This window comes from Kwoniella newhampshirensis, chromosome 3 (genome assembly GCF_039105145.1).
Source record: "Kwoniella newhampshirensis strain CBS 13917 chromosome 3, whole genome shotgun sequence".
In the NCBI taxonomy this organism is placed as follows: Eukaryota; Fungi; Basidiomycota; class Tremellomycetes; order Tremellales; family Cryptococcaceae; genus Kwoniella; species Kwoniella newhampshirensis.
In genome coordinates this window covers 836,015-862,214 of record NC_089957.1, presented here as the reverse complement: position 1 = coordinate 862,214, position 26,200 = coordinate 836,015, and the positions used below count along the sequence as shown (strand labels likewise).

Here is a 26,200-nt window from a genome sequence, read left to right as displayed (position 1 = left end):
CTGATCCATTCGGCTTAGCTATATCAAGTTCAATACACAAACCAGGATTCGCCACAATGTCAGGGGAGAGAGAGAACCTTTTCCCAACACTTGGAGAGGTGGCCGACAGGACAGACGCCCTTGAGGGCGGCGAACAAGTAGAGGAGGGTGAGGAGAAGCAGATGCAAGAGATCGAGAGTCTGTGCATGAGGTGTCACGAGAATGTAAGCTTTTTCCTTCTTTACCTTTTGTATGAGCGATCAGCTGATTGAGTTTGTAGGGTACGACACGATTACTCTTGACGAGTATCCCGTATTTCAAAGAGATTGTTGTTTCTTCTTTCCGATGTGACCACTGTGGGCATCGTGATACAGAGATTCAGAGCGCTGGAGAGATCCAACGTAAGTTCTACTCGGTACGATAATCCTTTACTGGCGCTGACAGCTGCATCAGCAAAGGGTGTCAACTACACTGTCCACCTTCTGACTCGAGCGGATCTCGATCGTCAAATAGTTAAATCGTCATGGGCTACCGTCACCATCCCAGATGTCCAGCTCACCATTCCACCAGGTCGTGGTCAAATTAACACTGTAGAAGGCATCATTCGGGACACCGTCCGAGATCTCAACATCAGTCAACCAGTCCGAAGAGTGATGGACCCCGAGACAGCTACCAAGATCGATGAGCTTCTCAGCAAGCTGAGAGATTTGATAGATATGGAGGAGGACCACGATGATGATGGGGGTGTTGGACAAAACGACGATGATGTTCTGACCGCCCACAAAGAGTCGGAAACCCCTCACGAAGAGAGACCATTCACACCTTTCTCTATGATCGTTGACGACCCATCTGGAAATTCGTACTTCCAATTCGTGGGATCGCAATCCGACCCTCAATGGAATATGCGGGCTTATCCCCGAACATTCGACCAAAACGTCACACTCGGACTGGTCGCTAGACCGGATGACATGCCTGATCAACAACCGGAGGGTGTCCCGGTGGTTGATGCCGATCACAAGTTGTCAGGACCGGAGGAGTTTGAAGCGAAGCGAAAAGCTGCTGCTGCGGTGGTCAAGCGAGATGATGGAACGGTCGTCCCCGATGAGATCTTCAGTTTCCCCAGTACATGTTCGTCTTGTGGGCATCAGATGGAGACCTTGATGCAGCAAGTAAACATCCCTTATTTCCAGGTAAGCTACAGTCTTACTAGCACTGACCATGGAGAAGCTAATGTGATTCCAGAACATCATCATCATGGCGAGCAACTGTTATGCTTGTGGCTACAAGGACAACGAAGTCAAGTCCGGTGGATCGATTGCGGCAAAGGGGAGGCGTATAACGTTGAAGGTCGAGGACGAGGAGGATCTGAGTCGAGACTTGCTCAAGGTGAGTCCATCGGCCACCACTTATTGTATCCAGGTTGAGCTTACAAACTGCAGTCTGACACGGCTGGTCTGGAGATACCTGAGATCGACCTTGTTCTTCAACCGGGAACACTTGGCGGCCGATTCACCACACTCGAGGGTCTCTTGAACGAAATATATACCGAGCTCAGCACCAAAGTCTTCCGAACGGGTGACTCTCTTCACTCGGGCATCGGTCAGACCAATCCCGAAACAGGGAAGGAAGAGAAGACATTCGAAGTCTTCCTCAAAGGTCTGAAAGACTGTATGGGCGCCACTCGACCTTTTACGTTGATTCTCGACGATCCCGTGTCCAACTCGTATTTGCAGAACCTGTATGCCCCCGATCCCGATCCCAACATGGAGATTGAGGAGTATGAGCGGACGTTTGAGCAGAACGAGGATCTGGGTATCAACGATATGGTTTTGGAAGGATATGACAAGGAAGCAGAGGGAACCGCGGACAAGACGGAATGAGCATAGCGCGGAGTCAAGGGACAAGATCTTCGATGTATTGATTAGAGTGTGTAGAGATATGTAGAGAGAGAATGTCTCCAGTAATTCATCTGCCCATCCATTGTACAATTCCATTCATTGCAATGCATCCATTCTTCCATCCGTCCATTCCATTCTTTGAGGATGAATCCAGCTTCTCTTACTGGTGCTCACACGGAGGAAGATCACTGACTAGATCAGGCCTTGAACCCAGCAACAGTGAGCAAAGCTGCAAAAGTGACCTTGGCAATCGAGACGACCTGTTCGAAATCGTACCCTTCTCTCTGGGTAAGATCTCCCGAGTTATGATACATCGGATCGACGATCCCTCCGTTCCTCTCGAACACCTGAGTCGCGGGGAAACCGTACGAGACGAAAGACTGATGGTCTGAACAGCAGGCCGCGGTCGTCCCTACGACAAGTTCGGGTGAGTACAGGTGAGAGAGATTACCGATGAGGTAAGAAGCTTCGGGTAGGTGGATTCTGTACCATGGATTCCCGATCATCAGCATCAGTGCAGAGTGATTTCCGAAGGGATGGTGAGCTTACGATTCGGGCAGGCCAATCTGGAGTGTTTCTCCGGGCTGGATTGGTCATCGCGTAGTCAGCTCTTGAACAAATCTCCGATCTTCGACCTATCTGCTCGTAAACTGGAGTCTCACCGCATGGTACGCCAACATATCCGCTTGGACTTGAAGAACCACGGTAGCGTTCTTCGAGTGAAGATATTCTGCTCGAACCCATTAATGTCCAACTCTACCCTTCCGAGGCTATTCTTCCCCACCAGTGGGACATGCAACCCCCTGACTCACCTGCATAAGCATGACTACCCAACAGGCCCTGTTCCTCGCCGGCGAAGAAAGCGAGTGTGACGCTCTTCTCAAACTTGATCTCTTGCGTCAAGATTGCATGAGCCACTCCCAACAGATGGCCCGAGCCCGAACCATCGTCGTCGCCTCCTGGAGCTCGGGTGGACCCGAACGATCCTCGCGAATCGTAGTGAGCCGAGAGGATGACGTGCTCGGTCGAATTGTGCAGGGAGGGGTAGGTGCAGATGACGTTGGGAGCGAAACCGTTGAGGAATGGTCGGAGCGCGCAACTCGCACCGGTTTGTTCTACCTTTGCTGCGGGAGTTATATAAGCGTCAGTGAAGCGACCAGTGCTACGATGCAGTATTGATGGGAGACGATAAGAGTGGTCACCACACACCCTTGATCCAGCGAGCTGCTTTGATAGCACCGTCCGTGAAACTGTGTCTCGATTCAATCCCGCTTGGAGCTTCACCCGTCAACCATCTCACGTCTCTCCTGATATGATTCAGGTCGATCCCGTCCGAGACAATCTGGTCGATCTTCGGCGAGAACTTCAGATGCTTGGTGATGTTTGCCAAGTGCTGAGCGAATTTGGGAGGGACAGACTCCAATCCTGCCTCGGGAAGAGGGGTGGAGGGAAGGGCTACGGGGACGAGATGCGGTGGGAGGAGAGTGTCGATGATGGGGAGATACGATGAAGGGACGTGGAGGAGTAAGGAAGATGGAGTTTGATGAAGGAGCTGAATAGGCGCAAGGTGTCGTTGAGCATTGTTATTGTTGCTGCTAGTCGAAGACGATAGGACGTGTTGATTTGATTCAGAGACAGAATCAGAGCCGAGAGTGAGAAGTGCAAGTTCCCTAGCTCGGTCAGTGATGATAGACCAGCTATCTTCCATATTCTGGATCTGCATCTCCACGCCAGCTTGACCGACCCAGACCAATCGTCCTTCGTCGGCCTGCGCGAACGTCTGTCCGCGGGAGAGCGGGACGATGGATCCCGACGTGAAATCATCGAGAGCCGAGGCGGACGACAGACATTCTTCCGAAGGCATGTAGATATGGTCCTGGGAAGAGGAAGAGCCTCCGTACGTCCCGTAGTATGACGACCGAAGACATTCGGCAAGATTGGCAGAGGGCGAGTTGGAGGAGATGAGAAGTACGGGAGAGGCGGAGCTCGTGGGGATGGCAGTCGCGGATATCGAGGACGCAAGGTGGACGAGCACGCCGAGAAGGGAGATCGTACGGGAAGGTGGCAACATGGTCGTAAGGCGATATGCGCTGTTGGAACAGCGGCCAAGCGGTGGACTGGTGTGATTAAAGATTGAGATGTCAATGGAGATGGAGATGGACCACCCAAGTCGCGCCTCGAGATGGTTTCACCATGTGAGCGGACCGGTGCTCTATCGGATGAAGCCGTGTCACCAAATGAAGGAAATGAAGCTGTTCGAATATCTGCATCCTCTTTGCTCTCGAATGGATATATATCGACTACTCTATGATCGGGATCGTTCGTTGTAGCCGATCGCATAGGAATCATGAGCAGGGAAAGCACTCGAACTTCCTACCAAAAATTCAAAAGGACATCGATTCACGATTCAATCCGAAAATGAAACACTTTTCGGCCAGATCATCTCGACCGTACAAACTATCTATTCTACTTGGATCTATATCGCCCTAAAAGTACCTCTTCAGCCATCTGCCCAGAGCAGTTTTCGGTGGTTGTTCCCTGGAAATCAATCATTCGTTGATCAGCCTGAAGTCCCAGCAAACGGCATAAGACAAGCAGGACTCACATCTCTCGGAACTGCTCATCAAGGAGGTCGTATTCCGGGACAAACGATGTAAAGTCCATCTCGGAAGTACGAACGATGCTGGTCTTGTGCCACAACTTCCAGCCGAAGTAGGTGACGACCACAAACGCGAGACCAAAGTAACATGTGAGGAACGTCTGGACATCCCATCCACCTGTCAATGTCATGCTGGGATCAGCATTGATTCGGTATGAGGGCAGGTCAAGTGACTAGTATAGAGACTGACCGTGTACGAAGACAACCCATCCTTGAGTCAAGACGATGATGACCAGCCAGAAAAGACAGATCCAGGTGTATGTGACGGTATATTTCGTCGACCAAGGCAGGACGTTTCGTGACATGCCTTGGGCTTTGAGACCAGCTCGGAATCGTAGAGTGGTGATTGCCATGGCGACCTTGAAGTCGTTTTCGTTAGGTGATATTCCTGCTCTCATAGCGAGACGAACGACCTCAACTCACGTAATTCAGAAGCTGGGCAACACTTGACAAGTTGATCAACCATCCAAAGACTGTAGCCGCGTTGTTCGAGACTTGCATGTAGCAAAGACAGTAGACGGCAAGGACGAGGATGAGGGCGTATGCTGGCACTCCATGCTTGGTAGTACGGGCGAAGAAAGCTGGTGCTTGACGTTTGAGGGCCAAAGAGTGGACTACACGACTTGCTACGAAAGCGAAGCCGTTGGCGCACGATAACGCAGAGGTGATGACGATGGCATTGCTGCGGGGTCACCAAGATCTTAGTCCCGGATACGCATGGGGGGGGGAGCGGGGGAGGACAACTCACAAGATGTCGGGCATATATTTGATACCGACCCGCTTCATACCAACCACATAGGCCGAGGCATTGGCACCAACGCCTGTCGCAAGTTGCTGCTTGAGGTATTCGTCATCGTAGGGAACCAAGATACCACAAGCGAGGATACCAAGGAAAAAGAAGACGGTGAGTCGGAAGAGAACACCCTTGACAGCCTTTGGGATGGTTTTTCGTGGTCGGACAGCTTCACCGGCACACATCGAGACGAACTCGGGACCACCGACCGAATAAGCGGCGATCTTGAACACGTTCCAGAAACCGAGGAAACGACCCAAGGGTCCGGTTGTGTAGTACGAGGCCCAGGGTCCAGGCTGTGGGCCCAAACCAACTGTCAGATGAAAAACTCTGTAGCCGCTTGAATGTTAAGCTCACCTCTTTCCAGTATCGGAAGCCGATCCTGTCGTGTGCGGGATTACCGCCTAGCATGACCACAAACGTCATCAAGATGATAGCGAGGATGAGGAGCACTTTCATTCCCGCAAAATAGAACTCTGATTCCCCGTAAAACTTGACCGAGAAGACGTTGAGGATGAATATCACCCCGATGGACATGCTGATCCACGCAGCTGGAGTGATATCAGGCCACCAGTAGCCGAAGAGTCCAGCAACGCCTACGATATCCGCGCACCCGAACATAGCTGCGAGGGGGACGAGCTAATGTCAGACTTGGTTCTGTGTAGTTTTCCGGTACAGTTTTTCGGTAGAGTAGACACTCTCCGTCACAGATAACCGCGTGTGAAAGCGAACGTACTGGCTGCATAGAAGTAGTTCCACCCGACAGCGAAACCAGCTGCCTCGTCGACATAGTCATGTGCCCAAGTGATGAAACCACCAGCGACGGGCTTGAAGGCTCCCATCTCTCCAGCTCCAAGACAGATACCTATGACGTTCTCAATCAGCTTGGCGGTACCCTTCGGAGATTGGTGGCCTCGATCAGACCTACCGAAACAGATACAGCAGTATGCCATGTATGCGAGCAGAGACCCTAGTGGTCCAGCCGAGATAAGAGACCGTCCACAACCGAGGAATAGTCCCGTGCCAATTGTAGATCCGATACCTGACAAGCATTGCGTCGGTCTCAATATCGGTTCTGCACAGATGACGGGATAGACTCACCGATCAGCTGGATATGCCGAAGCTTCAGACCTCTATGAGTCCCCACTATGGGACCAGTGTATTCTGGGTCTGCATCCACCACCTCTATTTGAGGCTCGGGGTAGACGTCGGCACCCTTGACGTCTTCGAGCGACGATTGCTTGTCCATGTCACGAAATATGAAATGCGCGGCTGCACCTGCTGAGTTGTTAAGTACGATACAAGTGTTAAAAGGGAACTTGTAGTGGTATCTGATCCGATGGGTCTTTTATGTGGGAATCTAGAACGAACAGATGTATACATGTTCGAGAACGAGATCTGAGAATAGGAGTCTAGCAATGCATAACGCAGTCCAATTGCCCTCATAGAGCCTTATCTTCCTTCATTCCGTTCTGAACGCCGTTCCTGTATACCCGAAGAGCAGTTAGTCAGAGCGGTAGACCCACCAGGAACGTTGACGAGAATGAAGAGAGCGAGAGAGAGGGGGGGGAGGAGGAGAAGGAGAGGGAGAGGGAGGATGAAGATAGCGCTACGACCTTTGCGAGATGTCGCACCCGATAGATTAGCGCGTCGCAGTTGTCCGAAACATCCGATGATCGCGAAAGCGTTCCAAGCTAGGAGCGGCTTTCTTTCCTCCGCTGAATCGGATCTGCTCCATTCTTACAGGCAGGAGCGGCTGTAAGCAGGTCGGGGAGCGCTCCTGCCTCGTCCCTCGATCGAACAACGCGTCATCATTGTGGGTCTGCTTGCACCGGACAGAGAGACAACGGACTGTCACAGTTGATATCGTCCAGACCGGTCGAAATGGCCTACAATCAGCCTTTCGAGCTTATAACTACAAGTCATTACTGATGTGTGGAACCCTGATGCATTCGTGTTCATTTCTCATCTGCGCGGAATGACAGGACGGCAACGGGATTGAGGTACGTTGTCTATCACGGCCCGTCGGATTTCTGTCATTTCAGAGTAGACACCGTCAGACTTCGATGCATACCGCGATGAATACTACGTACCGCCGAAGAAGAACGATAAGCTGGTCCATCACATATTACAGAATCACCAGCCAGAATATCGAGCAGCTCACCAATCCATTGCGTCCTGTAGCCATCGATTCAGGTCAATCAAACAGCTCAAAAGTAGCTTGCAAGTGGTCACACGATGAGTCCCGTAGCCATACAGTCGCTCGATATCGAAGATGAGCTGGTCACACCACAAGCTCCAATCAAAACAAAGGTCGCCGAACAGTCTAGCAAACCTCGATTCAACCCGACTGTCGAAGATCCGTTCTCTGAACGAAACGCAGATGGGTCTTACAAGGTCCTCAACCAGCCTTTGGGGATGAGACGTAAGCTTCGAGTGATCTGCGTTGGAGCAGGAGCAAGTGGCATCAATATGGCGTGAGGCCTTGCTCTCTCCTGTTCGAAGTCAATGTCAATGAGACTGATTGTACGCCTTGTAGATACAAAGTACAATCCCACTTGAAAGATGTAGAATATGTGGTAAGTCTTTGGTCTCGGAGACAGCATATGGTCCAAAGATCTAACCTTCGATACAGGCATACGAGAAGAATTCGGCAGTGGGAGGAACATGGTTAGAGAACACGTATCCAGGCGTCGCCTGCGACACCAATTCGCACGGATATGCCTTCACCTATCGTCTCAAGCCCGACTGGTCACAAGTGTGAGTGGTGCTGCTGAATCCCAGGGACCCGCTAATGTTCTCTTGCAGATTTTCACCTGGTGCCGAGATTGAAGACTAGTGAGTCTCAAGCATAAGCATATATTGGGCCGGAGTAATCTTACGAAGTTGACAATCACGCAGTCTTCAGGATGTAGTTGATCATTTTGGCCTGGCGAAATACTTCAAGCTCAATCACACCGTGACTGGCGCGACATGGGATACCGAACAGGCCAAATGGCACGTTACCATCCGTCCCAACGACAGACCAGACGAAGAGCTCACCGATACTTGCGACGTGTTCATCAACGCTTGTGGACTGTTAAACAACTGGAAGTGGCCGGATATACCAGGATTACACGATTTTAAGGGGAAAGTGGTGCATACTGCTGCTTGGCCAAGTGACTTGGATCTGAGAGGGAAGAAAGTGGCGTTGATAGGCATTGGGAGTAGTGCAATCCAAGTGTGTTCAATCGTCTGTTGTGCTGACGAGGATGATGCACGACTGCTGACGGTTTGACATAGGTCTTACCGCAGATACAGCCCATCGTTGAGTCATGTTCCATCTTCATACGAAGTCCGACATGGGTAGCCCCACCAAGAGAGGGTGAGATCCTCACCCCGGACCAAGTAGAGAGGTACAGACAGCATCCCGAAGAGCATCTAGAGTGAGTCGACTGGTCACCGCTTCGCCCCCGCGACCATATCTGAGAAAGTCGATCGTAGATACTGTCGGGATCTGGAATCGCTCGCCAATAAGAGGTTCGCCTATATCACTCGAGGGAGCGCCGATCAGAAGACCTTATTCGAAGCCTGGAGTAAACATATGAAAGACGGATTGAAGAGTCGACCCGAATACTATGGAAAGCTGCATCCCGATTTCGGTGTTGGCTGTAGACGGTGAGTGGATGCTATGCATAGGCACGGTGGAGCAGAGCCAGAGCTGACAGAACCGTAGGCCCACCCCCGGTCCTGGTTTCTTAGAAGCGTTGACACGGCCAAATGTCGAAGCGGTCTTTTCTGGGTAAGTGACCTTGATTCATTTTGTCTTCCCTTCGACCTCACTAACATCCCCTTGTTCATCGTCAGTGTCGATCATGTCGATGAGACAGGTTTGACAACATCAGCTGGCGAAAGGAAAGAGTTCGACGTCATCATCTGTGCGACCGGGTTCGACGTGTCCTTCAGACCTCGTTTCCCTGTGATAGGTCGAGAAGGTATCAATCTCCAAAAACAATGGTCCCAAACACCACGAGCGTATCTGTCCATGTTCGCCGCCAACTTCCCCAACTACATCACCGTACTCGGTCCGGGTGCTCCTTCTGCTCAAGGCTCCATCATCGTGTCGATAGAAAGGATCTCGGACTACATCATCAAGTTCATACATAGGTTCCAGAGGGAGACCATCAAGACGTTCGAAATTGACGAAAAGGCAGTGGACGAGCTGGCAGAACATATGGAGGAACAATTGAAATTGACTGTCTGGACGGACAGCTGTAGCTCTTGGTTCAAAAATGGATCGAGTAAGGGACCGGTCATTGCACTCCATCCAGGAGGAAGATTACATTTCTTCTCCCTTCTGATGGATCCGGTGAGTCAAAAGGTCTTCATCGCGTGGGAGTAGACCGTCTGACGCTTCTGCGCAGCGATACGAGGATTTCAAGTACACATATTGGAACAAGAACCGATATGCATACTGGGGCAACGGATACACCCTTCGCGAAGTGGAGTGAGTGGTGTCTTGAGCGGGCCCTGTGTTATATGCTGACTTGATGATAGGGGTCGAAATGATACCTGGTACTTGCGGTATGCCGACGGGCTGCAGCTGCACGAATTCTAGTCCTACTGTTGAAGATCAGACCTGTGGATGCGCCTCTGCTTCGTAGACCTCTAGAAGCCCGGCTCTATACATCACATGCATCCATTCGAGATAGCGATGTGAGAACGACAGCTGCAAACGATGCATCCTTCTACGTTACAGACACAGGAAACCGCCATCAACTTCCCATATCGCTCCGTTAACATAAGAGGCACCTTCACCTGATAGAAACACGATGACATCGGCGATCTCTTCAGGTACAGCTGGTCTGCCCTGCGGTGTCTTGTCTGGCAGTGTAGATCTGTGGAGCACTTCGACGTTTTCGGGAGCCAAGGTGATCTAAAATATCCCGTCATTACTACTCAGGTTCCTGGGTACTGGGTATGATCGGTATTGGGAAGGGGGTCACGAACCGGTGTTTCTACGTATCCCGGTGCGATGCCATTACTGCAGGACATACCGATGAGGATCAGCGACTAAGCTCAGATTCGTTCGGGTCCAGGTCCAGGTCCAACTCCAGCTCACCATCGTATACCCGACGCTGCATAGTCCAATGCACACGTCTTGGTCAAGCCCACGATGGCATGTTTCGAAGTGACATATGCCGCATTCCGTCTAGCGGCCACGAACGAGTTGATACTGCAGACATTGACGATGGAGCCTCTTTGAGCTCTTCGAGGATCCTTCGAGCTGATTCGAGTGTCAGCTCGGCTTAGCTCAGAAACCACGCAGGCTGACACCTTAGTTTCGAACGAGGCCGACCATTCTCCTTTTGGGGTATCTGAGCGAAAAGAAGCCCTCAAGTGCCAGTCGACTCACTCGATGGGTGTATAATCCTGTTTCTCCATCTGGGCTAGCTGTTCTCTCATACAGAAGAAAACTCCTCTCTGATTGACGTTGACGACTCTATCCCACTGTTCGCCCCGTTGTCAGCCATACGATCTTGTCCTGGTAACTATAAAGAGGCCTCGTCCCAGTCCGGACCACTCTAAGGGATTCACACTCACATCTTCCGTCTTGTATTCTCCCACTTTCGACTTGTTCGTGATCCCCGCCGAGTTCACCGCATAGTCTATCCTTCCAAACCTTTCCACACCAGCCTTGACCATCTCCTTCACACCCGTCTCATCCGTTACATCGCACTGTATCGTCAGGATGTCCAGTGGTATGGACGCGTATGCTGAGAGGAGGTCTGCTCGGAATTGGGATAAGGGTTCTTGTCGAACGTCGACGAGGATGAGGGAGGCGATCCCTTTCTCGATGAAAGCTTTGGCCGTTGCTGCTCCTATCTGCAAGATGAGATACCTACGTCAGTGTTGCCGTGACAAGTGACATTGATCGGCAAGCTAGGTCGAACTTGGAATGACGAACATGACAAACTCACACCTGAAGCAGCGCCTGTGATGAGGGCCACACCTTTCATTTTGAGCCTTTCTATACAGCTTTACTACAGTACGTCTTGCTCGGGGCCAAGAACCTGCCTTGTCAATTTGAGTGTCCATGCACACTCGACCATGATTGCTAGCGATGACCTCGGCTAAAGGGAGATCGTACATATCACATCGACGGCTACTAGATACACACCCCTGTGAAGACCGGAGTTCAGATCTGCAGGTGTACTTGGAAAATTAACGTTAGTTGTTCCTTTCAGCCTTCTTCTCACGTTCAGGTTGATAAGCTATTATTGGCGTAGAGTACAACGGGTTGCATGACGAGCCAATCAGATGCTCCAAATCTAAGCTACACATAATAGCAGCTGCTACTGTACTCATGAGGGAGTATACGTCGACGTGAAATCGTTATCAAAGAAAGGAAACAATTCGCCGATATGGCTGAAATCGAAGCTGAATTGCAAATCCTGTGGCGTCAAAGACGCTGTTCCGCCGCTGCCGCTCTCTATCCCGCCATTGGCCCCCACGAACAGCCTGTTGTGCTCAATCGCAGTGTCCTCTGTGCCTGCCGTTTCTGATGAGAGCTCCTCAGCTGGGAGGCCGTTTGAAGCGGCCATAGTCGTAGCGAGAACTTTGCGACAGGCATACAGTAATCTCCGCCCAAGGACCGATGCGATCAGCGCTGTGTTCGGATGCATGTTAAGATGACAAAGTTTCGTAGCGAGAGCTGAAAGAATGCTGAGATGGAAAAGGTCCACGTCCATACTTTGTCGATCGTCGTCCCGGGGCGACGAGTCCATGATTCGCAGAGCGCAGAGAGCGGTGTAGCCTATCAAATAGAGGCTGAGGCAAATCGAAGTCCATGTCAGCACGAGCTCGATGAGTCTTCCACTGAGGGGAGAGGACACTCACCGCGCAGCAGTGACGTCCTGCATACCCATTCCTGGACGGACTCCACCTAAGATGGGTATCGCGTTTTTGCACACATCCAGAGCTGCCACCAAACATTCGTCCCTTGCCAGACCTCGCATCCCTTCGGTGCCGAGTCGATGTTCGTATGGGATCATCAAAAGAACAAACCGTCCCGCTCTTCGATCGTGCTCCAGTCGTATTTGATCAGCTGAGTGACAGGTAGTTTAGCTGCGTTACGCTCAGGTAATACAAGCACCTACTTGGGCTCAGCTTATCCGACCACTCGGATCGCCATGCTTCAAGTGAGCCGTCTATCACGTTCAAATCTATATGCCCCTCATCAGCTCGATTGACCGACAGTATACGACACGTACGGTCATCAAATTGAACCGGTGGAGTCTCAACCATTCTCTCCTGGATGGATCTCTGGACATTTGACTGGGTTGGAGCACTCAGCTTCTTCCTCGTACAGACAATGCTTTCCGCTCACTAAAGTATCGCGGAAATCGACCGTCGCGCAAGTCATCACGTCGCATACCAGGGCATTCTATTGAGTATAAGCATGACTTCTTACGATATTGAGGGGTAACTTACAGGGTCCGTATACCACAATCTCAGCGCTCGTGCGGATGTTATCACATTGTCGGGCAAGATCGGCGGACGACCTCGGATGAAAGCGAGTCTGCATGAGTCTCGTCCTGATCAGCGCTGCCTCAAGTTCTGTGCAAGATCTTACATACCTCTTATCCCATTCATTGAGACATAAGCAACATCGCTGTATATTCCGTCTCTTGCGTTCGAGCGGTATATGAGCATGTGCAGGATCATTCATGTGCCATGGAGGATTGGAGTTGACTTCTAACCGAAGTTCCAGTGCCATAGCGATGGCTTGAGCGACGTATTGCCATGTTCTGTGAAGCAATGTCAGTCGAATTCACTGCATCGAACACACGAACAGCTCACTGATGCTGCTTGGCCGCACGCATATAGGTTGAATGTATGAGCAGTGCCTGACATATTTCGAGTGACTGTGTTACCGATAATAAGCTGCAGTTCTGCTTGTATGAGTCTGATTCTCACCTGCAGGCCGCGCTTTGTCACCTCCGCAAACAGCATGTCTATATGTCCATCCAGACGCGAGACCAGAGAGCTCGAATGGCGGGAGACCGGGAGACACTGTGCAGCAACCTGCAAGACGGCAGCGAATAGTGTACAGGAGATGGACCGGAAATAGTGAAGGGTATGGATCGATGGATCGAGGATTCGGATGATAGGATTGCACCGTGTCCAGTATCTATGTTTGGGCAGAGATGGTCATTCAGACAGAAGGAACAGGAATCATGGGTCTGAACAACTGATCTGCCGCTGGACTTACACATCAAGGAGATCCTCCACTTCTGCCTCCGATAACAGGTTGACGTTCAAGAGGTCGTACTCTGGCTCAACGTCTCTCCTCGGCTGATCGATTCTGCAGTAGACTATCTCCTCTCCCGGCAGAATCACCGTTTTGCCTTGATCTTCTTCGAAGAGCTGATCTAACCCTTGCTCCAGCACGACCAGTCCCATGTACGGATCTGGGTCCAGTGTCCGCGATGCCTGACGATACATCTCGAGGAACTTTCGTCGGTCGAATGGGTGCGAAGAGTCATCGGGACTGCGAGTCGGACTGGAGGACAGAGGGTTCGGCGGCATGTCGTTGGCGACTTTGGCGAGGACATTGAGCATATTACTGAATGATGGGGCGGGGTAGGACGTAGGGGTTGAGCCGCTGTCGGTGACAGAGATATGGGGTGGTGCATCGTGTGAACGGTGATTCGTCGAGAGGTGCAAACGAGCGTTGGTCGGTGAGGTCGAGGCTGAGGATGCACGCTCTGGCACCGGAGGAGGGGCGAGCGCTGATGTGAGAGACGAATTTCTCTTGACACGACTGCCACAAGTCAGTCAGCTATGCGTCTCCAGATAGATCGCCTGATCGGTTGTCGCATTGCTCACTTCTTTGAACCCAATCTTCGTCCCAGCTGGAACGTTCATGGATCAGCCGGGTTGCTCGAGACCTCACGCATGCATTCACACGTGAGACGACAGTACGCACCCTCCTTGGAATACTCTCGCAAGGTATCCCCAATCTGCCGCATCGTAAACAGGTCTCGCCCGTATCTGCCCTTCGACATTTTGCCTGCGAGGAGATCAATCCCCCGGCGTTCAGAGTGATTCCATTCCTTACTTAAACCGAGGAGGTGATGCGGCCAGTGACTCACCTTCAATGCCCTGCAGGCCAGACAAGCGGTCAGGGCAGGCATCTGTCGGGCTGTCCTGATGATACGATGGCCGGTGGTCAGATGCAGGAGACGGTCGAAGAGTAAAAGTCCGAGTCCGAGTCGGTGTGTATGTATGCGTGTGTGTTTATGTGTTTGTATCTATCTGTGTGTCCGTGCGTGTGAATTCAAGTCGAGTGAGAAATGGGACAAGTCGGACAAGTCCGTCTCTGATGACTGTCGGAATCTACAACGGGATCCATGTGGCATCTCAGTCATCGATCGGCCTTGTCGCGCTTACAAGACCTGTGTACATGCACAAATGTGAGCTTATCGAGTGATGCCATCGACCGGCCAGCCCTGGAGATGCAGTAAAGCCAAGTCGGACAATCCTGCAGAGACACTTTTTATCCCTGCCAATGTCTTCCACAGCGGTTTTCACTGACTGTACAACGGTTCTGACGCTGCACACATTCTTTCAACGATGACTCTCTCCGATCAGACTCCCACTCGTCGAGTGGCCATAGTGACAGGAGCGGCTCAAGGTATAGGTCGAGCCATCTCTCTCCGATTGGCCACCGAAGGGTTCGAGGTAGCGCTTGCCGACTTGTCAACTTCTTCAGACAAGCTACAGGAAGTCAGTCGCGACATCAAGAAGATCGGCGGGAGATCGGTGACTATACCTACCGACGTCACAGTGGAAGCCGAAGTGTATGCGCTTGTTTCCAAGACGGTAGAAGAGCTTGGACGTCTGGATGGTGAGCCTGATCTGGTAGGAGCTGAATGATCCGTTGTCCGTAGAAACATCGCTGAGAGTGGATATGACTCACTCGGTCAGTCATGGTTGCCAATGCGGGCATCGCTCCTGTCTGTCCCTTCCTGGAGATGAAGCCTGAACTACTGGACAAGATCTTCAGCGTGAATGTCAGAGGAGTGTTTTTGTGCTATCAAGCAGCCGCCAAGCAGATGATCAAGCAAGGATCAGGAGGCAGATTGATCGGTATGTACAGCCTATAGCCTGGATTGCCGCGTGGTGGTGTGGCGTAAGCTGAGGCCTTGTTCACAGCGGCTTGCTCTACTTCTGGTGTAGGTTGATCTCCGCATATGTTCACGTCGCAGCGGAGACTCAAGGAGACTCCTGGCATTCCATTCAGCTTCGGACTGGTCCCAACGTATCTGGCTACTGCGCATCGTGAGTCACCATATCTCTGTCCTCAGATCAATTGGGTGTTTTCTCAATCTTGAAATAGGAAATTCGCCGTGAGAGCACTCAATCAAGGCGCCGCACTAGAATTTGGAAAATACGGTATCACAGCCAACGTATACTGCCCGACGGTGGTAGAGACGGATATGTGGAAGAACATCGATGCGGAGATCACTTCGATGCAAGGTATCGAGGCAGGCACTTATACACAGAAAGTCAGTGGTCACTTTTCTTGCAGCGAAGGTATATGGTAGTCCATGGCTGATGAGACTTGTAGAGACGAGATGTCAACCCACTGGGACGGAATGCCACCCCGGAAGACATAGCTGGTATGGTCGCGTGAGTGTGACTGCAAAAGTCGCCCTAGCTGGAAATACCGAGATGTTGACGAAATGCGCACGATACAGTTTCTTGGCGTCAAAGGATGCCAGCTTTGTTTCTGGTCAGGCGATGCAAGTCACTGTGAGTATCTCTGGTGTGGTCCCGGTCCAATTGTGCGCTTTGCTGATAGGCACATGTAGGGCGGCGACTGGCTGTCATAAGTGATCCTAGATCATGTGGTGGGAGTTTGCCGTTGCAACAGGTCATTTTCGCAGTTGATGCACTTGTACTTTGAACGCACGTCGTCCTGTTGACCGTGACTTGCATTATCTACCATATTGTCAGCCTACTTCTCTACTTCTAGTCATACAATAAGATCTATTTCGATCACAGCTCATCCCTATGGAACTGCTTCGTCGCTCTTTCCTCTTTCATCTCGTCCTTTCCTTCGTCATAATCCTTGAAGAGTCCAAGTTTCATCTTCGGATCTTCTTCCTTGGACCTGTAGTACATCCGAGACTCATCATGAGTCAACGTGATGGGTCGGGGTGGTGGCCGTCGGAGTATATCCCATTCCGCCGCTTGTGTGGGTTTGGGGATGGTCGTCGAAGGGGGATATCTATGGTGGCGTTAGTTGAAAAATTCATTGTACTTGCAAAAAGCAACACTCACAGAATACCTTCCGAGGGGCAGTTCGATGGGTGTCGATAAGTAGTGGAGGCCTCAAAGGTACCAGCGTGGAAGGCCCCTCTGATATACAAGGGCCAAAGGACAGAGGAGAGAGTGCTGTTGTCGCATGTGACCTATAATGGATCTCAGCCTCGGCCATATCCTCGATAGTGAACAGAGAAACGCACGATCGGTCTGTATTCGCCAGTGGCTAATGCGTTGGAAAGCTCGCTCAAGGAATAAGTGGTGTCATCGGATGGTGTGATCTGTCATAAGCATCAGAAACAAGGGCCTTCTTCCCTGCGGCGACCCGATGGTCACTTACATCGGCCTCGGCAAGCAGCTGGGCTGTAGTGAATGTCTGATGCAGCTTTCGAAGGGTTATGAAGAATTCTGAGACCTGTCCACGAACCAGTCAGCTAGACACGAGCACGATGTTCCCGCATGCCTCACTCACACCCTGACCGACGACTGGTCTCTCTGAGCATTTCGGATCGAAAGTAGAGATAAACCTTCCAGCTGTGTTCCACTGCGTCCCGAGTCAGCCCGATGTGTACCCAGGATAGCCAGTCCCAAAAAAAGGGCTCACAGCTCTTTCCCAAACTTCCTCAAACCCTTCCCCCACTTCTGATTGAGCCCAATCTTTCTCCGCTTGGTTGAATCCGCTCTCTCCCCCGAACAATGGAGATTTGTGACAGAACGATCCGATCTCCTCGTGGGTGTAAGTGGCAGCGTACGCTGTTGTATTTTGGGGTAATTGCGTATCGCATCTGGATGACATGTGTGTCTGATTAGCTTCGCTCGCAAATGGAGACATGACAACAGCTGTATGTGTCGAGAGGTAGGATGCTCACGTCAAAACGTCCAATCCGTCAATACCCCAACTACCGTGATCACTCCCCACGTCAGGCTCGAACCTCTGACGAAAGACGAACAGTCCTCCTGGATGAGGGACCTGACACGAGTCAGACGCCTCTGGAGAGCACGATAGCTCTTGGGCGTTGACGAAGAGAGCCGGTAGGAGGAGGAACGGTGCCAATGCGTGCATCTTGCAAGGGTGAGTGTCTGGAGGAAGGTGTTGATGACTGAAGAAGCAACTAGCAACAATCACACATACCTGGGTACTACCTCTGTGTCAGTTACGCGTCGAATATCAGTTTCACCCCATGGGGCGATATCGTCTCTCTCGATGAGGCTGATAATGGTCGACTCCGTCTTTGTTGTCGACTATCAACATCAAGTCCCACAATCCATGCCTTTCCCGTGTAGACGGTCGGCCGCTAATCGATCACACCCCAGCATCATCACCATGAGATTCAGATTAGATTTCACCGTGTCGCAGAACAGGTGAGCGACCTGTCCTCACCAGGACATCTTGGTGACTTACTGACAGCGAAACACCTCTCATCAGAAACTCCTCCATCCCCAATCCACCTGGATATCTCCCTCCTACATCCGCAAAGCAACTCTCCTCGTCCAAGGCAAGTCGTAGTAGCTGACCACATACAGATACGCACACCATTTGCGAGACACACTGACATGTTCTGATACCTCCAGGCAAACCAACCTGATCCTGCTAAAGTCGCTGCTCAAGAACGTAAATCCACTGAACTGAAATTCAAACGAGCATGGGATCTAGCCTTGGCGTGAGTACATCTTGTGCTCTCTCTCTCTCCCTCTTCTTCCTGTCTGCAGCCTTGTCCGTCGTCGAGTGACCGATCCATTCGCTGATGGCTTGTATTGGCAGACCGGCGAAATCTCTCCCGATGCAAGGTATCATGCTGTACTTTTCCGGCTCGGGGATCCAGATCTTCTCATTAGGGATGATCTTCATGCTTCTCACCGGTCCCATTTCTGCCGTATTCAACATCTTCAGAGGTAAGTCTCGTCATGCAGGACCATGTCCAACAGGCTCGGACCGGGAGCGTTAAACAATATGTACTGGAACGATTTGCTGATCACTAGTGTCTTACAATAGCTTTCGAATCATTACGAATTACTCCGCCACCACCTCCAGCTCGTAAGGGCGAAGAACCCGTTATCCCCGAACCATCATACGCACCACTTGCTTTACCTATGATCGCATATGTAGCATGTCAAGGTCTAGTGTAAGTCACTGCTCTTGCGTGTGTCGCGCCGTAGGGCTAACGAACTTCTCCTTTGCCAGTCTCGCACTTGGCTTGTACAAATGCTCCTCAATGGGTATCTTGCCGACGGGCTCTGGTGATTGGCTTCACTTTGAGACTCGATCAGATGTATGTCCTGCTTTCATTCTTGCCATGGCTTAACGATGTGTCGCTCACCCCCTTCTCTAGCCTCCCGAGTGGTCTGCTGTAAGAGCACAGTCTTTAGGATAGCTAATCGATACACTAGATGCATATGCATTATTGTCAATCTCCCTCGGCATGAGTTTCGTTCCCCTCAACCTTCTCCCCTTTATCCACATAATATCCCACCCTGTCGTAAAAGAGCATGAAGACCGCGCCTCTCGCCTCGTACAATGCTTCTTCGCCCACTTCCTCCACATCCGCGTCGCTCACTCTCAACCACCCTTTCCCGGGCACATTTTCCAAATCCTGTCTCACCGGTCCAAAGTAGGCGCAAGATTCACAACCACATTCATCCGGGCATGACCTGTTGACCCGTTTCGGCCTATATCGCGTGTTGCTGTGAGCCGCAGGGGTAGGCTTCCGCCGTATACAGATGAAATGACCGGAAGAATGGGTGTAGCCATAATGCAAGATAGCACTTTCCAGTCGGTACAAGATTCGCTTGGACGGTTTCGATGTTATATTGTTTGTCGCCACATTCGCCACCATTCCTCTGACGTCGCTCCGCTCTTCCCACACTCCGTCGGCTACGAATCGAGTCAGATCCATGATCATTGGAAAAGCCACCCTCGCCGTCTTCTTCAACACCGCGCCGTATGGCGTAAATTCCGACCGGATGAAGTGAAGCCGCAAGCTCTGTGGTGGTCGAGTGATTATCCCCTGTCGTACAGAGCTCGTGCGTGATGTCTGCCACTTGATCGGTATTGGAGCTGTGGAGGAAGAATTAGGTAAAGGATGTATTGTGATATCACCGAATCCCGTGATAGTATTTGATTCCAGCATCTCCTGTAGTCGGTTTTCGACCCGACGGGCATCTCGAGCTCGTTTCTTTCGACTGTTCGTCATTTGGCTGATGTCATTTGGCAATTCGGTTGGGAGACCTTCAAGTGCTGAGTACGAGCCGGAGGCCGCAAGCGGTGTGCCGTTGAATTTCGGTTTGCGAGAAGACGAGCTGGCTGGCGCAGACAAGCGTTCTACATCGGTCTTGTAATGTTCGAGTGTGAGTCGGACCGAACAGAATTCGCAGGTCACGTCAGAGAGAAGTTCAGGAGCGAGATACTCTGCGATACAAGCATCAAGCGTGGCGTCGCCCTACGAGGCGCTCAATGTCAATCTGCGCCAGCGTCAAGTGGGGAGACGACTCACATGAAGTGGAACAGGAAGTTCCATACCTCCAAGCGTATCCAGTCTGATCGCCTCGCTCCATCCGCACTTTTGACAAACTCTCCGTCTTGCCATCAGTCCTTCCCAAGGCTGAGCCACACCTCTGATCTTGTCTCTCTTCTTCGCCCCTTCCTTGTCGGCTCGTCCAGATACGTTGCCGTTGCCATTCCTGTTGTTCACATACCCTTGCAAGGAAAGAACGTCGGCGAAGCCTCTCAGCTTAGCCACCTCCGCTGCGACTTTGACAGCTTCATCAGATACGGCTTCGGCCAGTATGACGAACAGCTCATGGGCGTCCTGCTGTTCTCGTGTGGACAAAAGACGTCGGATCGCGGGGAGCGGTTGTAACGCGTAAAGGAGGTTATTTGGCCGCAGCGCGGGTGGGGGTCGTTGATGAGATGTGTTCAGTTCTTGGTATTGTTGCATCTAAGCACATAGCATTCTCGGAGTTTGACTGACGTTGGCCACTCACCGTGTATCACTTCCAGCAACGCATCTGTGACCAGAGTCGGCATGTCAACTTCCAAGGCTAGCAGAACGATCTTCTCCAAGTGCTCGACAAGTGACGACATTGATGCGAAAGCCTGCCGCCTGTTGGTTAGCTTGGGTTATCTCAACACGGGGTGTGCAGCTCACCTGAAGAACCGAGTTCATATAGCAAAGCGTTCCGCTGAGATTGACCATCCCTGGGAAATAGCCATTGACAATGACTGCTCTGTGTTTCAGCGGGGTGATCTTGATTCCCTTCTATCATAATCCCCGCTCACCTGTCCCATTGCTCCTGGGTGAATCAACCTTTCTTCTACGTCTCTTTACCACCTTCCCATCTCTCCTCTCCACCATTTCCAATTTCTCCCCACCTCGTACGGCGGATGCAGCTGCATTGCCACTCCACCAGCTACTCAAGCCGAGTGCCATGTCGTACAACGTCAAGAAGGACTGAGCAAAAAGCGATATGAGCAGGACGAGATAATCATCGAAGGGTCTCGGGAGATACCCCAACAATTTGGTTGGAATAGGTATGGACGGTGTTGCTTTGCCCGCAGCCGCTCGAGAAGGGACGATGGTCGGAGAATTAGGCGGTGATTCGTCCTCTTCGGAATGAGTATCGACCGTCGTCGCAGACGTGGACGAGGACGTGGACAATGGATCAAGTTTGAAAATTGATGTAGACCTTGGAACAGATGGTGATGGTGATTCTCTGATAGCATTACGCCCACTCATGTCTCGACGTCTTTCTCATAATTGTCCAGCTCGCATATCGAGCTTGACAGAAAGGGAGAGAGGATGAAAGGCGCAGGACGGATTGGGATGAGATGAAATGAAATGAAATGGATGAAAAGAGAGTTATAAAAAAGGATGCGAAACCGTTTTGTCGAGATTGACACTTCAGGTGGAGGGCTGATGAAAAGCGTAAATAACTGGCCACACTGACTGACTGCTCCAGACGTTCATCTGTTGCCGTTTGTCATCTGGTGAATTTGCTCCTCTTCCACGACCCCATAGGTCAGTCGCCATGTCATCAGCACAGGATGAGGCGATATTGCAGAATGCTCGTGACACTATAGATTGTGCGTGGTAGTCACGACTCCTACTCCTCACTGGACAGTGAACTGATGTATCTCACTTAGCACTCTACGACCTTTCCCAGCTGCTCCAAACCGGTGCGTACGAGGCATATACGACACCGAGACAGTTATACGTACTGATGTCCGTGCAGGCCTCGACAAAAATACGCTCTCGGTATGCGTCGGTATGATAGAACAAGGTGCCAATCCCGATACACTCGCCGTGAGCTGGTTCTCGTATTCTTCACGCGTCGCGTTGCACTGATTCTTGATGTCCTCGGTCGTCAGGCTGTGATCAAGGCACTGCGACGAGAACAGGATACAATCAAGGTGCAACAATGAGGTGCCGAGCGGAACCATGCGAGACGGAGCACGACCAGGGTTGTACTGCTACTCTGCTACACATGTAATTCTGTATGGTACGGCAAAAGGTCATGTCTGCATTCAACAACTACATGCGCTTCTCCGTCTCCTCAATCCCGCTTCATCGTACCGCCGATCGCAAGTGTCAAAGTTGATGGCAGTTTGGTGTCTCCAATCGAAGAAAGAAGAGCGATGCTACCAACAGTCAAACTGACCAAGAGCACAGTCGAGAAGACGAGGATGATGAATGGGCTACACATTGGTGCTTCTGTCAGCTCTATCCATCGCTACAGCCGAGTGGAACGTGCGCAAACTCACGTAGAATAGTCGTCTTTCTGACATTCGACGCCAGCGTATCCGCTCCTGCATTTGCATCCCCAACACTCGCCATCCGAGTTCTTTCCCCTGAGAGAGCAAACACCCCGTCCGTTACAAGCCGTAGCGTCGGAACAAGTCTCGTTGGAAGTGTAACAAGCCTCGGCGAGTGTGACATTCGACTTGGCCATGAGGGTGATGGGTGCAGTCCGGGAGACGAGTGATCGGGAAGGAGAAGGACGGACGATGAGCAGGAGAGGAGGGGAGTTCGGGGTGGTCATCTATATTGCGTGTTGTTAGCACCTTGTTCGAACGCAGCATGGAGGTAGGTCAAACCACACTTACCGCTTGAAGACCAGCTTTAACACCTTGTCTACCAGACTCCCAGACTTCGTCGCCACGAGGGACATCCTTCAGACCAGAGATCGTGATGGCCTCCCAAGGATATTGACCCGAGTGGTCCAGCCATGGGATCGAATCGGCAAGAGCGGCAAGGCAAGAAAGCTCGTGAGAAAGAACTGCGGCGGCTTCTACAGACATTACCGGTCGCATCAGCGATGTTCTCTTGTTCAAGGAGGATGAAAATCCTCTCTCAGGTTGAGCGGCCACCAGACAACTCACTGGTTCCAGCCATGTCGAAAACATCCTTGATCGATTTGGTTAACGCCGGGATTGCATCGAGGATGTGGGAGAGGAGGTTCTTGGCCTCGTGGAGATATGGTTCGAGCAGATAGTGGGTGGCAGTGTTGTCTTCAAGGTAGAAGGCAGGTTGCTTGGGGAGAGACGTAGGAAGAACATCTATGGGATTGAACATTGTCAGCATTACTACCATCCCTTCAACTCCCGTCAACGAAAGGGAGAGCTGCAAGTTGTAGTGTATAATTTACCTTGAGCATCCACACCTCCATCCACCACGACGACTCTGGGTCTACCCTCCCCTTGTTCTCCATTCCACATTCCAAGCAGATGCGACCACATCCCTTCATCCTGAGGGATCTCTTCGAAATCCGCCAGTCCTTCTCTTAAGTGATGAGCGAGGACAGCCTTCGCCTGATCTACTGACAGAGTGGGTGATGAGCCATGTGCATGGTTGTGGATCGACGGGGAAGTCGGTGTCGGGTAGAGATAGACCTGAAGCGGTTGTTGGGCGGCGGATTGAGCGAGAGTTAGAGGGAGGAGCAAGAGGGAGAGGGATGGAAGAAGCATGATATTCGTATGTTCCGGCCGGCAGGTCTATGCAGGCAGTGGACGTTGACAAAGCTCTGACTTGATCGGGCTGGAAGTGAGGATCCAGCGAGATGTTCAAGATGCAAATCAAGGAAGATCAGATGAAATGGTTAGAAAGAGAGGTAACGTTAGATGAAGCGAGTGAACGTGTAATCGGACATCGGCGCAACCCCCCCATCAGAGTGGCGGATTCCAATCACTTTTGATTTTTGACCATGACATATGCATGCGACTGAAACATGCCTACTGATGCTGATGCTGACAAAGTCCTACCACAAATTCAGCTCTCCTGGCAACTAGACGGCTTCAGCGTCCGGATACAGCTCCTCATCTGTATCTTGCTCAATCTGGTTGATATCAACTGGGCCGTGAACATCACTCCCTTGGTCATTCTCAGATTTCACGACAATCCCGGTCTCGTCTTTTGGCTTCACATCAGCTTGCCCTCCATTGACTGCATTCCCATCTGTTCCATCCGCACCAGTCAGTCGTGAATCTTCACTGGTGCCCTCGTGCATTTCCTCCACTTTGACCCTCTTCACCTCAGCTTCCGCTTGCTTGACATCTTCACCTTCTTCCACCTTTCTCTTCTGAGCCGCCGCTGCCGCCGTGACCTCTGGCTGAGGCGTAAGTCTCGGACTTCCACTTGCACTTCTCCTACTTCCATCCGTTCCTTTCAGTCTCCTCATCGCCGACGTCTGTTCGGCTCGACACGTGGCATGGTATATCTGTCAAGATACTCAGATCAGTGCTGAACGACGTATTATACACTTGCCAATGTCACTCACTGTTCCATTTATGTTAAGAGCATTCTTCCAGATCCACTCCTCTTCATCTTCTGACCACTCCGCTTTGAAAGCCTCCTTACAGACCGGACATACTGATGCAGCCTTCTTGGTGTCTTGAGGGACTTTGACCCACTTCTGCCGAAGCTGTGCTATTCGCTCCGCCGATACTTGACTGGTAGTGCCTTGCTGTCGTCCGGGTAGAGAAAGCGTAGATGGACCGGCTTCGACAACGTCCTTGATCCATTCCTAGACGCCGAAGTCAGTAATGCTTCTCGCTACGTGTTCGTGTTTGCCTATGGCTTTGCTCACTTCTGCACGAGGGAGCCATCTTCGATGAGCTCCTCTACCAGCGGTTTCTCGTTCTTTTCGATTTCGCCTGAAATGCCAGTCCATGTGCGCATCGAACTTAGCATCGGCAGCTGGAAAGCGCATCCCACATTGCTTGCATCGATGAGGGAGGTGATCAAAAGAAAGGACTCGAACACTGCAAATCATTTAGCACACAATGAAGAACCATAAGGTCGGACTTACGCGTTCAGGTCAACGGATTGCCGACTGATGCCCATATTGATGATCATGTCTTCATACGCGTCGAGACCAGCCTTTGGTTCAATGGCAGCCGGTTCAGGCTCAGGCGTTTGAGGCTGACTACCTAGACCTGACTTGTTGAGACTCTGCAGAATCTTGGCGACGTCTACAGGTAAACCTGGCATCGGTGCAGCCACGATCGGAGCAGGGTTTGATGCAGGAATGGGAGTCCTGCGGCCTGGAATGGGCGTCCCGGATGAAGGCGGAACGGCAGGAGCGAAGGGAGGGCGAGACGCTAGAAACCCTGAGTTGCTTTGTACGGATGGCGGGAATGGTGGGAGGTTAGTTGCAACTGGTGCAGGACCACCCCATGTGGGTGTCGCAGGCGGTAGAGGGCTGAAGACTGGCGGTAAAGCAGGGGCTGACATCGCTCTGAGCTGGTCCATTATCTGACTCAAATCCTGAGGCGATACATTCGTCGTATTAAGCAACTCTCCTATTCCCACCAACGCATTCACCTGTTGACTCAGTTTCGGATCCAGAGGTCGAGCTGCAGATTCGCGGTGTTTAGCTTCCAGCGTGGAGTGTAGCATCGCTAAAACTTGCTGACGAGTCGGCGGGGCTGCTTGTCGTGGTTGCCGTTGGTATCCCATGGATCCAAAGATATCTCGCTCGATCTGTTCTCTGACCGCAGGCCCATACAGATCCACACCGCCGGGTCCACTTGTCCGCCACAACCCAACCATCTCTTCCATCTTGGCTTTGGTCACCCCGTCCACCTCTCTGTATGTTTTCAGATACAATCGAGGTATGATCGGCGGTAGTAGATGAGTGGTATATGGCGGGCCGATATTCTTCGAGATGGAATCGATGAGATACAGCAGAGGTAGTTTCTGCGTCGGAGGAGCCTATGACGAGTGTTAGTGGAACACATCTGTGAGTAGCTATTCTGAACCCTTCCTTTGTGCGGGACATTTCGAAAAGCGACCTACCGTCAAGACAGCCGCTTCGATCTCTTCCACGACTACCCCCATACCGCTCCAATTATTCTGATCACGCTGTGCCATGGCTGTCATCGACAGGTCTTGGATCAAAGGACGAGAGTTGAAGGTAAGTTGTCTCAATCGGTCTGCATAATATGCTCGGAAAGGGTCAAGGGGGGGTTGGGCTGGGACAGGAGGATAGTAAGGAGCGGGAGCTGAAGCATGCTGGTAAGGTGGGTAGGGGTATGCCATAGTGTATAATGACCTGATCTGGCCA

At 51.5% G+C, this 26,200-nt stretch overlaps 13 protein-coding genes across 13 annotated transcripts; 5 read left to right on the top strand and 8 right to left on the bottom strand.

Moving 5' to 3' along the window:
• Positions 1-56: 56 nt before the first annotated feature.
• Positions 57-1,859, top strand: IAR55_001665 (uncharacterized protein; the record flags this gene model as incomplete). Its single annotated transcript, XM_066944790.1, has 5 exons — positions 57-203; positions 260-380; positions 433-1,169; positions 1,222-1,365; positions 1,419-1,859. The coding sequence occupies 5 exons, from the start codon at positions 57-59 to the stop codon at positions 1,857-1,859; spliced, it is 1,590 nt and encodes a 529-aa protein (XP_066804713.1).
• A 215-nt stretch (positions 1,860-2,074) lies between these two features.
• On the bottom strand, positions 2,075-3,948 carry IAR55_001664 (uncharacterized protein; the record flags this gene model as incomplete). Its single annotated transcript, XM_066944789.1, has 5 exons — positions 2,075-2,360; positions 2,427-2,461; positions 2,540-2,607; positions 2,690-3,001; positions 3,087-3,948. The coding sequence occupies 5 exons, from the start codon at positions 3,946-3,948 to the stop codon at positions 2,075-2,077; spliced, it is 1,563 nt and encodes a 520-aa protein (XP_066804712.1).
• Positions 3,949-4,363: 415 nt separating this feature from the next.
• On the bottom strand, positions 4,364-6,578 carry IAR55_001663 (uncharacterized protein; the record flags this gene model as incomplete). Its single annotated transcript, XM_066944788.1, has 9 exons — positions 4,364-4,415; positions 4,483-4,654; positions 4,727-4,895; positions 4,960-5,218; positions 5,285-5,625; positions 5,687-5,952; positions 6,066-6,194; positions 6,258-6,371; positions 6,431-6,578. 9 exons carry the CDS (start codon positions 6,576-6,578, stop codon positions 4,364-4,366), a joined length of 1,650 nt encoding a protein of 549 aa, XP_066804711.1.
• A 989-nt stretch (positions 6,579-7,567) lies between these two features.
• On the top strand, positions 7,568-9,926 carry IAR55_001662 (uncharacterized protein; the record flags this gene model as incomplete). The annotated part of the gene is made up of 11 exons (XM_066944787.1): positions 7,568-7,806; positions 7,869-7,908; positions 7,965-8,089; positions 8,138-8,167; positions 8,231-8,549; positions 8,612-8,754; positions 8,813-8,986; positions 9,045-9,110; positions 9,176-9,677; positions 9,733-9,815; positions 9,866-9,926. The coding sequence occupies 11 exons, from the start codon at positions 7,568-7,570 to the stop codon at positions 9,924-9,926; spliced, it is 1,782 nt and encodes a 593-aa protein (XP_066804710.1).
• Positions 9,927-10,061: 135 nt separating this feature from the next.
• IAR55_001661 (uncharacterized protein) lies at positions 10,062-11,328 on the bottom strand (the record flags this gene model as incomplete). Its single annotated transcript, XM_066944786.1, has 6 exons — positions 10,062-10,244; positions 10,319-10,352; positions 10,431-10,595; positions 10,725-10,819; positions 10,913-11,194; positions 11,290-11,328. 6 exons carry the CDS (start codon positions 11,326-11,328, stop codon positions 10,062-10,064), a joined length of 798 nt encoding a protein of 265 aa, XP_066804709.1.
• Positions 11,329-11,673: 345 nt separating this feature from the next.
• On the bottom strand, positions 11,674-14,508 carry IAR55_001660 (uncharacterized protein; the record flags this gene model as incomplete). Its single annotated transcript, XM_066944785.1, has 13 exons — positions 11,674-12,139; positions 12,209-12,416; positions 12,469-12,534; positions 12,583-12,646; positions 12,699-12,755; positions 12,803-12,890; positions 12,949-13,119; positions 13,172-13,236; positions 13,289-13,502; positions 13,584-14,135; positions 14,201-14,226; positions 14,301-14,384; positions 14,467-14,508. The coding sequence occupies 13 exons, from the start codon at positions 14,506-14,508 to the stop codon at positions 11,674-11,676; spliced, it is 2,103 nt and encodes a 700-aa protein (XP_066804708.1).
• A 439-nt stretch (positions 14,509-14,947) lies between these two features.
• Positions 14,948-16,209, top strand: IAR55_001659 (uncharacterized protein; the record flags this gene model as incomplete). Its single annotated transcript, XM_066944784.1, has 8 exons — positions 14,948-15,221; positions 15,302-15,463; positions 15,530-15,549; positions 15,618-15,655; positions 15,714-15,882; positions 15,945-16,006; positions 16,075-16,129; positions 16,189-16,209. 8 exons carry the CDS (start codon positions 14,948-14,950, stop codon positions 16,207-16,209), a joined length of 801 nt encoding a protein of 266 aa, XP_066804707.1.
• A 166-nt stretch (positions 16,210-16,375) lies between these two features.
• On the bottom strand, positions 16,376-17,705 carry IAR55_001658 (uncharacterized protein; the record flags this gene model as incomplete). The annotated part of the gene is made up of 7 exons (XM_066944783.1): positions 16,376-16,607; positions 16,661-16,791; positions 16,846-16,923; positions 16,983-17,057; positions 17,115-17,186; positions 17,247-17,427; positions 17,512-17,705. 7 exons carry the CDS (start codon positions 17,703-17,705, stop codon positions 16,376-16,378), a joined length of 963 nt encoding a protein of 320 aa, XP_066804706.1.
• A 261-nt stretch (positions 17,706-17,966) lies between these two features.
• Positions 17,967-19,014, top strand: IAR55_001657 (uncharacterized protein; the record flags this gene model as incomplete). The annotated part of the gene is made up of 7 exons (XM_066944782.1): positions 17,967-18,004; positions 18,069-18,138; positions 18,215-18,303; positions 18,405-18,535; positions 18,636-18,765; positions 18,825-18,912; positions 18,973-19,014. 7 exons carry the CDS (start codon positions 17,967-17,969, stop codon positions 19,012-19,014), a joined length of 588 nt encoding a protein of 195 aa, XP_066804705.1.
• A 33-nt stretch (positions 19,015-19,047) lies between these two features.
• On the bottom strand, positions 19,048-21,375 carry IAR55_001656 (uncharacterized protein; the record flags this gene model as incomplete). The annotated part of the gene is made up of 5 exons (XM_066944781.1): positions 19,048-20,079; positions 20,134-20,561; positions 20,624-20,735; positions 20,788-20,861; positions 20,919-21,375. 5 exons carry the CDS (start codon positions 21,373-21,375, stop codon positions 19,048-19,050), a joined length of 2,103 nt encoding a protein of 700 aa, XP_066804704.1.
• A 292-nt stretch (positions 21,376-21,667) lies between these two features.
• Positions 21,668-22,061, top strand: IAR55_001655 (mitotic-spindle organizing protein 1; the record flags this gene model as incomplete). Its single annotated transcript, XM_066944780.1, has 4 exons — positions 21,668-21,722; positions 21,783-21,815; positions 21,872-21,942; positions 22,008-22,061. The coding sequence occupies 4 exons, from the start codon at positions 21,668-21,670 to the stop codon at positions 22,059-22,061; spliced, it is 213 nt and encodes a 70-aa protein (XP_066804703.1).
• A 131-nt stretch (positions 22,062-22,192) lies between these two features.
• IAR55_001654 (uncharacterized protein) lies at positions 22,193-23,603 on the bottom strand (the record flags this gene model as incomplete). Its single annotated transcript, XM_066944779.1, has 5 exons — positions 22,193-22,334; positions 22,401-22,678; positions 22,743-22,927; positions 23,019-23,195; positions 23,285-23,603. The coding sequence occupies 5 exons, from the start codon at positions 23,601-23,603 to the stop codon at positions 22,193-22,195; spliced, it is 1,101 nt and encodes a 366-aa protein (XP_066804702.1).
• Positions 23,604-23,920: 317 nt separating this feature from the next.
• Positions 23,921-26,175, bottom strand: IAR55_001653 (uncharacterized protein; the record flags this gene model as incomplete). The annotated part of the gene is made up of 5 exons (XM_066944778.1): positions 23,921-24,352; positions 24,413-24,658; positions 24,722-24,896; positions 24,944-25,848; positions 25,933-26,175. 5 exons carry the CDS (start codon positions 26,173-26,175, stop codon positions 23,921-23,923), a joined length of 2,001 nt encoding a protein of 666 aa, XP_066804701.1.
• Between the last annotated feature and the right edge of the window lie 25 nt (positions 26,176-26,200).